Genomic DNA, 9912 nt, shown 5'->3' with positions numbered 1-9912 from the left:
GCGGAGATGAACGCGTCGGGGCGGCTGCCGGCGGGGGGCGAGGAGGAGTCCCCCGGCGCCTCGCTGCTGCCGCTGAGCGGGAACGGCAGCGCGGGCGGCGGCTCCGGGGAGCTGCGGGAGGGGACCCACGCCGCCACCCTGGCGGCCTGCGCCTCCCTGCTGGCCCTGGTGTTCTGCCTGGGCTCCTACGGCAACCTCATCGTCCTCCTCTCCTTCTTCGACCCGGCCCTCAGGAAATTCAGGACCAACTTCGACTTCATGATCCTCAACCTCTCCTTCTGTGACCTCTTCATCTGCGGGGTGGCCGCCCCCATGTTCGTCTTCGTCCTCTTCTTCGACTCGGCTCGAGGCGTCCCAGGTGCCTTCTGCTTCACCTTCCACCTCACCAGCTCCGGCTTCATCATCATGTCGCTCAAGACGGTGGCGGTCATCGCCCTGCACCGGCTGCGCATGGTGCTGGGGAAGCAGCCGCACCGTGCTGCCTCCTTCCCCTGCACCCTCCTCCTCACCCTGCTCCTGTGGGCCACCAGCTTCACCCTGGCCACCCTGGCCACCCTGAAGACCCGCGGCTCCCGCCTCTGCCTGCCCATGTCCAGCTTCGCCAGGGGCAGGGGGAATATCATCCTCTACCTCTACGTCACCGACTTCATCTGCTGCGTGGCCGTGGTGTCCGTCTCCTACGTCATGATCGCCCAGGCCCTGCGGAGGAATGCCCAGGTGAGGAAGTGCCCGCCTGTGGTGGCCGCGGACACCTCCAGACCACAGCCCTTTGTGGGGCCCGCGGCTGCCGGGGCTGGCGTGCAGAGCAGCATGCCCAGCGCCGTGCCCGCCTTGTACAGGAACCAGAGCTGCAGCAAGCCACAGCATCTCCAGGCACACGGCTACACCAAGCACCTTGGCCAGCCGCTGGCCACCGCTGCCGGGCGGCTCCAGCTGGTGCCAGCAGTCAACCTGTCCACAGCCAAAGACTCCAGGGCGGTGGTGACCTGCGTTGTCATTGTGCTCTCCGTCTTGGTTTGCTGCCTGCCCCTGGGCATCTCTTTGGTGCAGGACATGCTGTCCAGCAGTGGGGGCTTTGTTCTCTACCAGTTTGAGCTGTGTGGATTTACCCTCATTTTTTTCAAATCTGGATTAAATCCTTTTATATATTCCCGCAACAGCGCTGGGCTTCGGAGGCGAGTCCTCTGGTGCCTGCAGTATGTAGCCCTTGTCTTTTTCTGCTGCAAACAGAAGACGAGGCTCCGGGCCATGGGCAAAGGCAGCCTGGAAGTCAACAGGAACAAGTCATCCCACCACGAGACCAATTCAGCGTACATGTTGTCTCCAAAACCTCAGAAAAAGTTTGTGGACCAAGCCTGTGGTCCCAGTCACTCCAAGGAAAGCATGCTGAGTCCCAAGGCTTCTGTCGGGCACCAGCACTATGCACAGAGCAGCTCGACCCCCATGAACACCCGAATCGAGCCCTATTACAGTATCTACAACAGCAGCCCTTCCCAGGAGGTCAGCACCCCAAACAGCTTACAGCCAGTGAACTCGGCTTTCGGATTTGCCAAATCCTATGTTGCCATGCATTATCACACCACCAACGACCTGGTGCGGGACTATGACAGTGCTTCAACCAAGCAGATACCAGTGCCCTCAGTGTAACCTTAGCAGGGGGCCCATGGGTCCTCCTCCCCTTTGCTTTTGGTAATGATTATTCTGAACTTAATGATGCCGTACTGCTGCCAGTTAAGAAAAATGCCACCACTGTTAATATCTATTTGCATTCGAAGTGAATACTAGGGTATTACTTCTGTGAAGCTTTCTTCAACTTCTGTGGCAAGTCAAGAAGGGTGGTATTTTAGATTTGTATTTATAATTGTTACATGAGGGTAGTTTTGGTACTAAATTTTACTGCTGGACAAGTAAAAAAAAAGTAAGCATGTTAACTATATGATTAATTATCTCACGAGGCAGAGTATCTCAGAGAACAGTATGAGGCTGCACCAGAAGTATTATCTGTTCAATTGCATACTTGCTGTATTTTCAAGAAGGAAGAATTGGGAGGATGCTTGGTAATATGATACTGAAATTTAAACTCTTCCCGTTGTGGAAGGTTGAAAGGACTGGTGGTATTTTGTTGTAGCAAGTGTCAGTAGTAACGAAGGTCCTTTCTATTTGCAGGGTGAAATCCTGGTTCCGTTGAGGTTAAAGAGCAAAATTTCCATGAACTTCAACTGAAGTTTAGGATTTCGGTCTTGGTTTCCTAAAGCAGGACACAGCATTTTAGAAACAGCATTATATTTCCACTAGGGAAGGACTTCTGCGAAGCGTTGTGGCACTGTAATAGACCTCTGAAATATATATATTAATTTTCACTGTACATTTATTTTAACGGTTGGTGGTAAGTATCCCAAAATTAGATAATTGGAGAAATATTTTACATCTGATAGAAATAACTCTGCCATACCTAATTATAGGTTTTACTTGAGGATAAAGGTTAATATTGTAATATTCTAGTACTGGTACACTATCAGTAACGCAGTCACCTCCGTAATTTTCTAATTCACAAACTGTTATGCAAAGAGCGTGTTGCTGGTAGCTTTTTCTTCTACGACTTTGTATAAAAGTGGGAACTGGGAGGATTCAGCTATGATATTCCTGACAGATAGAACTGACAGCTATTAACATTTTTTAAACCAAAATGACCACATAACAAGATGACGCCAAAATTTTGAGGTTTTCTTGAGAAGCCTAACATCAGTTTGACTTAAAGATTAATAATCTGTGTACTTTATCTGTTGGTCTACACAGTGAGCAAATGAATAGAAGTTAAATATTTTTTTATAAATCTGACCATTTGTGTTGTGTCACGTGTTGTGGGAATTCCTTGTGAAAAGGAATGATTTGGAGGCATTTAAATTCCTGACAATTATCGCTTTAAGTGGTCAGATCTTTCCAAAACAAGCAATCACCTTTCAACTTCTATGGAATTCAGCAGAGCCTTGCTATCTCCGAAATAATCGTGCCACAGGCTTTTGGTGCCTCATTATAGGAAGATGCCATGTCTTTAGCAAAATTACAGTGATGGAAGGGTGATTTGTTGTTTTAGAAACAAAAAAACAGTCACGTCATTGCCGTATGTGAGTTGTTGGTGGTTTGGGCTATTTGTTAACTAAACTATTTTCCTGGAAGACTATTACATTATGAACACTGTTCTTTGTTTAACATCCTGAATTTTAATTCATTTTGAATAATTCAAGACAGCTTTCTTGCAATAAAATGGATGTGAACAACTTTCTAATACAAAATGTTAAATTGAAATTATTTCCGTAAGTATTTTCTCTCTGCCCAGATATTTTTCTCTATAAACAAATGATGAATAACATGGTTCTTTCTAAAGTAATTATAAAAGATAATGAAACGATCTGTTTTGTTTGTTTTTTCTGCCTTTGCATTTCTCTTTGGTACAAAGTGTACTAATTTGGATACATGGGATCCTGTCGTTTTGTCTCAAACTATATGCTCTTAGCAGCAATTACAGTGTCAGAGGGGAAGAAGTCTAGGACAGACCCCAGAAGTGGTTGCAAGGTGGGGCCTGCGTGTGCTTTAAGGGGGGTGAAGACAAGCATTAAGGCTGGTTTTAGCATGAAGCAGTTTTTGGGTTTGCTTCTGCACCGGGCACCCCAATGCCAGCAGCAATGACAGCCACCTCCAACGTTATTTAATACAAATAACTGTGGGTTTGGAGAGGTTTATGGATGTAGCAAACAGAAATTCGATTTTGAAAATACGTACAATTTCTTTGAAGTGCATCATAAACTAAGTAAACAGTTATGACAAAAAGTTTACTCATTTTAGATTCTTCTGCAGTATTTCTTTGAAGTGCATCATAAACTAAGTAAAGTTATGACAAAAAATTTACTCGTTTTAGATTCTTCTGCAGTATAACTTAACTTTTTTCCTGTAGCCTCCTTGTATCAGAACCCTCTTCTGCTGAGCACATAAAGCATGACTGCGAGGGTAAAAAAGCAGCAACCTAATGGGGAGCAGAAGTTACAAAGTGCTGGACAAAGGAGGTGGAAGGAAAAAGTGTGTGAAGAGAAGAGATGGGTAAGAGAGTAAGCAATAAAAGTATGTGAATTCTGAATGGTTTAGAAAAAGTAGATCTGTAGTCAGTGCAGTCCCTAACAGAAGAATAAGAGAGCATCTCATGAATTTGAAATGTGGAAAATCCAAGACTCATGTAACATGCTGTACTTTTCCTTACTGCCTGTACATGCACTGTGGACCTAAAGAGCTGCAGAGCTCTTTAGAAAAAAATAGGGAGGTTTAGTGTGTACTTCACGTGGGTAATATGAATATCAGGACCTTGACAGTTAATGCCAACATGTTTTGAAATACATACAAAATTTTATACTCCAGGAATTAAAGCAGTCTTTGATTTCTGGGGTTAGGATGAACCCATCATGGTGGGACCAGGTTATCCAGTGTGTAGTTTGAGTGTGCTTTTTGGCTTATTTTGAAATTGCTGGTGTTGGCTGCTGTCACAGTGTTTGACCTGAGGGCTGTTTCTTCTTATTATTGAAAATCTACAGCTGTTGTGTTAATTGTGCTACTAGCAGTTTGACCATGCTAGCTCATGAAATAAGAAGTGGCCTCAAAGAAAGCAGAAAGAATTTTATTAGAAAAACAACTGATGCGTGGGGCTGATCTCACTAACAAGTGACTTCTCATTGTTTCCAGGAACAAAAGCATTTGAAAGATTTTTATAATTCGCAAGGTTTTACTATTTAAAGTAATAGATCTTCCTTTATGGTGATAAACTTTTAGCTGTTGGCGTGCATTTTTTTTGCGGTATTTTTTTTGTCCTTTACATATAAAAACTGAAAGCTCATAATGCCCAATAACTTTAAACAATATCCATACAACCTCAAAAAGTCACTAAAGAATGTTCAACAGTTGGGCACCACCTCAGAACATTTTAGACTAGAGAGTAGAGAGGATTCTAAATGATTTCTTCTCACCTGGTATTCATTTTCTGTCACAGTCTGATGGTTTTCCTTGAATGCGAAAACTACATCAGCTGAGTTTTATTTTTTTTTCAAATCAATAAATAAAACTATGAAGTGGCACTAGGTGATGACAGGGGCTATGCTGAGGTAGCCCTGAATTCGTTCAAAATGGGTCAGGCTGATTGTGTCAAGTGAAACTTTCTGAAGTCTAAATAATAATATATAGTTATTTATTATTTAATCTTCAGAGATTTATAATAACAGCACTTAACAGTGGAGACCCACATGCTCAGCAGGCTCTTTTTTGATTATCTAGTTGTATCTGTTAATCTGTGATTATAAGAAATTTAAAAGTCTGGTCTGTTCTTCCAGTTACTTACACCAAATGCTGTAGTAGCATGGATTTGCAATTGCGTCTTTCAGATGGTTACGTGAAGTAAATCTTTAGTCTTTTCTCACTAAACCACAGAAAGCAGCTGTTGCCTGTGTACTGTCAGGGCTTGTGTTTTTCTTATGTGTACACAGCGTGTGTTCACGTCTGAAGCTGCACCCGAGTTGTGAGTCTGAACTACAACCTTACCTGTGAATGACATTGTTTTTCAGTGCACTGATCTCAAAAAGACAGTTGGGACATGCAGCGTGACTCACGCTGTCCTTTGTTTCAGGGGACATCCGCAGCATTTTAAGAAATACTGGAAATAGCTAAAGAAAAGGCTGTTTGTCCGTGCTCAGGTCTCAGCCCTTTGGAGAAGAGACCCTTTTATCAGGCAGGATAACACAAATGCTACGAACCCGTTCGTAACCTCTCCTGGGACTGATCCAAGACAAACCCCATTGCAACACGGCAGCCTTTGCAGAAATGCTTTTATTTGACCACAGACTTTCCAGGCACAATCTTTACAGGTTCTGGTATCTCATTCCATCTCACACACATCCTGAGCAGATCCCTTCTGTGCTCTCACCAGCGGTTCGTTGGTTGTTTTTAAGGCAGCTGCTAGCTGGTGCCAGAACATTTTCTGTTTGCGTTCCTCGGGGCTCCACTTTAAGTAGGTTTTTCTTTTCAGCAGTTTCCTGAGTTTGCTGAACTTCTGTGGCACGCTGTTGGGCGGGAGATCTTCCAGCACAATCATGATGAGGGAATCCTGATTTTCATTCAGGACCCGGTGTTCAGCAAAATAGAGTTCATACTGACACCAGCAGCTGTTTACAAAATTGGGAGAGAGAACAAAAAGGACTTTGTGGCTGTTCTCTATGCAGTAAAAAATGTTACCAAGTACGGGATGCCCCGGTTTGAAATCCCTCTCGTGGTAACATATCTTGAATCCATCAGCTTCCAATTTCTCCAGCAGATGCTCCTTCGTCCAGTTGGCATCTTCTTCGCTGTATGAAACAAAGGCATCAAAGGGCTTGTTTTCTGGCTTCTTCTCATACTGCTTCCTCTTGGCCACACACCAGTACCAGCCCATTCTCAGGTACCACAGCCCATCAAACCACCAGCATAAGCCTGTTAACACCAAAACAACCAGGATGGCGACGCCAGCTGTAATGGCCATCTGGATGCCCAGGGAGCAGTGCAGCAGCGTGAGGTTACTGCTCTCCACCAACGAGCCCCTCCTGTCTGGTGGAAAGCTGCACCTGAGACTTCCTCTGCCATTTATCTGCAAACGGGGGTGGTGGATATAGACATTCACGAACCAGTACAAGTCACAGTTACAAAAAAAATGTTTACCCCGTACAGTCAAAACACTCAAGCTCGTTAACCGACCAAATGTGTCCTCCACAATTGTAGTAATGGCATTGTCACTGATGTCTAACTCAATCAGAGAAGGTGGGAGAGCGCCGTGCTGTAGAAAAGAGATCTTGTTCCCTGATAAATTAAAATATTTCAGCGTCGCCAAAGATTTCCCAAAGTGATCAGGGAGTTCTGCAATTAGGTTGTGACTACTGTCCAGATTAGTAAGAGCAGAAAGGTGGCTGCCAGCTTCCAGTCTGGTGATCAGGTTTCCAGAAACATTAAGATAGTCGAGTTTCTCCAGGGCATCAGTTAATGACAAGAAGTTCAACTTATTTTTACTGATGTCACATCTTGTTAAAGTCAACGGGAAATACTCAGGATGCATATCCGTAATTTTATTATTTTGAATATTAAGTGTTGTTAAGTTGGAGGCAGATTTAAAACTAGAGGGTATTATTTTAATATCATTGTTGCTTATATCAAGGTGCTGCAGGGCGATGGGTAAGTCAGGAAGCACAGAAATCCGGTTGCTGCTGAGATCCAAAAATAGTAATTCTTCCATTGTGTCCACAAACCACTCTGGCAGTTCTACAATGGAGCAATTGGACATTTTCAGGTGTTTTACTTTCTTTGGAAGGCTTTCAATGGGTGTACCAGCCTGGTTTCTGACAAATGAAATAGCATTAATATGGACAGTTCCAGGGCAAAATTTTGGAGCCGCATTAGTTATTTCTGGATGTACAGTATATATGAAGTGATTTCCTTGAACATACATGTTTTCTAAGTTAATGAATTTTTTAGCAAAATTTTGGGGTATTTGACTTATGTTGGTGAAGGACAAGTCAATTACCTTAATGGTTGAAGGGAGCCACAGCGTATCCAAGCTGTTGATGGGATTGTTGCTAATGTTTAGAAACCAAAGCTTGCTGAATGGGAATTTAAAGAGCCCCTCAACATTTAGAATGTTAATTGTTAATTTGTTATAACTGGCATCAACGGACTGCACATTTTTCATTGGCAAAACTAGGCTGAACAGTGACAGAAGATCCATTTCCAGGTCACTGTGACTGATGTCCAGTTCCAAAATACCATCCAGCTGAGCTTGGCAGAGATCCTGATCCAGTTTTAATGTCAGCTCTTCCGCGGAGAGTTTGCTGTTTGACAGGTTGAGTGTCCCATTAATTGGTGCTGCGCAGAGATTAGGCCCTGATGTGGCTGTTGGAGAGACCGTTACGTTTTTCTCTGCCCTTCGGAGAAGATTCTCTGTATTTCGTCTGCGCCTCAGTTTAACATCTGGCAGGACAGAGGGACCTCCCGAACGTGACAGCTCCTTGGCAGATGCAGAAGGCTCCAGAGCAGCCTCTGAGGATTTGTCAAAATACTTAGAAAGCTCCAAAGATCCTGAGGCTTTGCTAGCAGGCAAGAGCTTCAGGTGGGGTGGGAGACCTGATAGAAGAAGTTTCTTATCATTAAAGGATAAATTCACGGAAACAAGGCTGAGCAGACTCTCAAACACCCCCGGTTCAACGTCCTTAATCTGATTGTAGGAAAGGTCTAAAACTTCCAGCGCCTCAAAACCTTCCAAGTCTCTCTTGGTTATTTTTTCAATTGCATTATGTGAGAAATTGAGAGCTCTTGCTATTTTTGGAGCTTGTGCTTCCAATACAGAAGAGAGGTTTAAATAGGAGTAGTTATAGACCAGGGAAGCATGGGCTGTAGGTGTTCTCAGAATTAGGAATGTGTTTGCTCTACTGAGTAAGAAAGAAACGAAGTAGCAATGAAGGCTTCCAATAAGGATCCTCATCCTGGAGAAAAGAAATGTAAAATCCATCATTAAAATATGCTCTATGTTAATGAATATCCTTAAAAAAATAACCCTAGTTTACTTGCAAGCACAGAAATGGTTTCATTAGTTGTACCTATTAATCCCTTTTTATCTACGTAAAAAAAAAAATACAAATACATCTTGCTTCATTATTATTTTCAAGAGGCAATAATAAGAGATGATGTCGGAGAACGATTTGAGGGAGATCACTATTAATTTCAGATCACTAGAGATAAAGTCTTAATGATATTTTATTTTACTGGGGTTTTTGGTTGGTTTTTTTTGTAATTCCTCCCCCCCAGCACCCCAGGCAGGCAGCGCGCAGCCTTTGCAATAGCATCTCTCCATTGCACGATCTGAAAGGCATTTCCACAACTGCTGCTTGGGACTCGGGTTACATCCCTTGTCCTGGCACCCGGGGAGGTCTGACCCATCCCAACCCGGAGTTGGGTCGCGTATTCAGGAGCGAGGTCTGAGGGGGCTCCGTGACCACACACCCTCTTGTGATCCTGTCCCCTCGCTGGTTTGCTCCCTGCCAAGGGTTTACCAGTGGTGGTTTATTCAGCCTTACCTGTCAGAGCAAGGAAAAGAGCAAGTTTGAAGTGTGGTGTCGGAGGCGGGTGTGGGACAGCCTGCAGCAGGACGGGTCGCTGCCCGTGCCCCCTTCACCTTGGGATGCTTCCCAGTGCCCACCACCATCCTGCCCAGCCCCTCTCCACCCCCCAGCCCTCCCACCGCTTTCCTGACACCTGAGCTCAGGGTCTGGTGCTTATTACCTGGACGTGCAGGTGCAGCCCCTCAAGGTGAGCAGCCTGGTGTTCCCTTTGCTGCCCGCCGGGCTCGGACCAGCAGCTCCCACTGAGGAGGAGGAGGAGGGACCCCGACGAGTTCCCGGCTCCCCCCAGCCGCCCCGGGCAGGGGTTACCTCCAGCCGCCCACCGCGGGGGTCTGCAGCCCCCGGGGCACTTAAAGCCCTGCGGGTTTGAGGCTGGGGGACAGAGAAGAGCTCCCCCTGACCCCTCTCTTACTCGCTCTTCTCGCTGCCGCCGCCGCCTTTTGTAGCCCTGGGGGCGGGACGGGACGGGACGGGGCACCCCCGGGAACCGCCCGAGCCCGGCGGGACCCGCAGCCCCCGCAGCCCCGGGGGATGCGCCGGAGATGCCTCTCCCCGGCGGGATGCGGGAAGCGCTCCCCGGCAGCGGGACCGAGGCGGGGCCGGAGGGTGGAAGTTGCCGGGTTTCCCGGTGAGATGCCGTGAGCCATGTCCTTCCCGAGGTTTATGAGGTTTCTGCCGGTCTCGTTCCCCCCTGAGCATCGCTCTGGAAGCACCGAGCGTGACCCCGGGGCTGTAAAAC

The 9912-nt window shown here is 45.9% G+C and overlaps 2 protein-coding genes across 2 annotated transcripts; one reads left to right on the top strand and one right to left on the bottom strand.

Moving 5' to 3' along the window:
• Positions 1-6: 6 nt before the first annotated feature.
• On the top strand, positions 7-3409 carry GPR75 (G protein-coupled receptor 75). Its single transcript, XM_014962390.1, has one exon. The coding sequence runs from the start codon at positions 7-9 to the stop codon at positions 1645-1647; it is 1641 nt and encodes a 546-aa protein (XP_014817876.1). The 3' UTR covers positions 1648-3409.
• Positions 3410-5847: 2438 nt separating this feature from the next.
• Positions 5848-8536, bottom strand: LOC106900366 (toll-like receptor 2). Its single transcript, XM_014962395.1, has one exon. It carries the CDS (start codon positions 8534-8536, stop codon positions 5912-5914), a length of 2625 nt encoding a protein of 874 aa, XP_014817881.1. The 3' UTR covers positions 5848-5911.
• Between the last annotated feature and the right edge of the window lie 1376 nt (positions 8537-9912).

The sequence above is a fragment of the Calidris pugnax genome, unplaced genomic scaffold, assembly GCF_001431845.1.
Source record: "Calidris pugnax isolate Ruff unplaced genomic scaffold, ASM143184v1 scaffold147, whole genome shotgun sequence".
NCBI lineage: Eukaryota > Metazoa > Chordata > Aves > Charadriiformes > Scolopacidae > Calidris > Calidris pugnax.
Note: the sequence above shows the minus strand (reverse complement) of the source record. Positions and strands in the feature narration are given on the sequence as shown.

What these genes read in the sequence shown, in the direction of transcription:
- GPR75 (XM_014962390.1), top strand. Translation starts at nt 7, where the DNA reads ATGAACGCGTCGGGGCGGCTGCCGGCGGGGGGCGAGGAGGAGTCCCCC.
- LOC106900366 (XM_014962395.1), bottom strand. Translation starts at nt 8,536, where the DNA reads ATGAGGATCCTTATTGGAAGCCTTCATTGCTACTTCGTTTCTTTCTTA.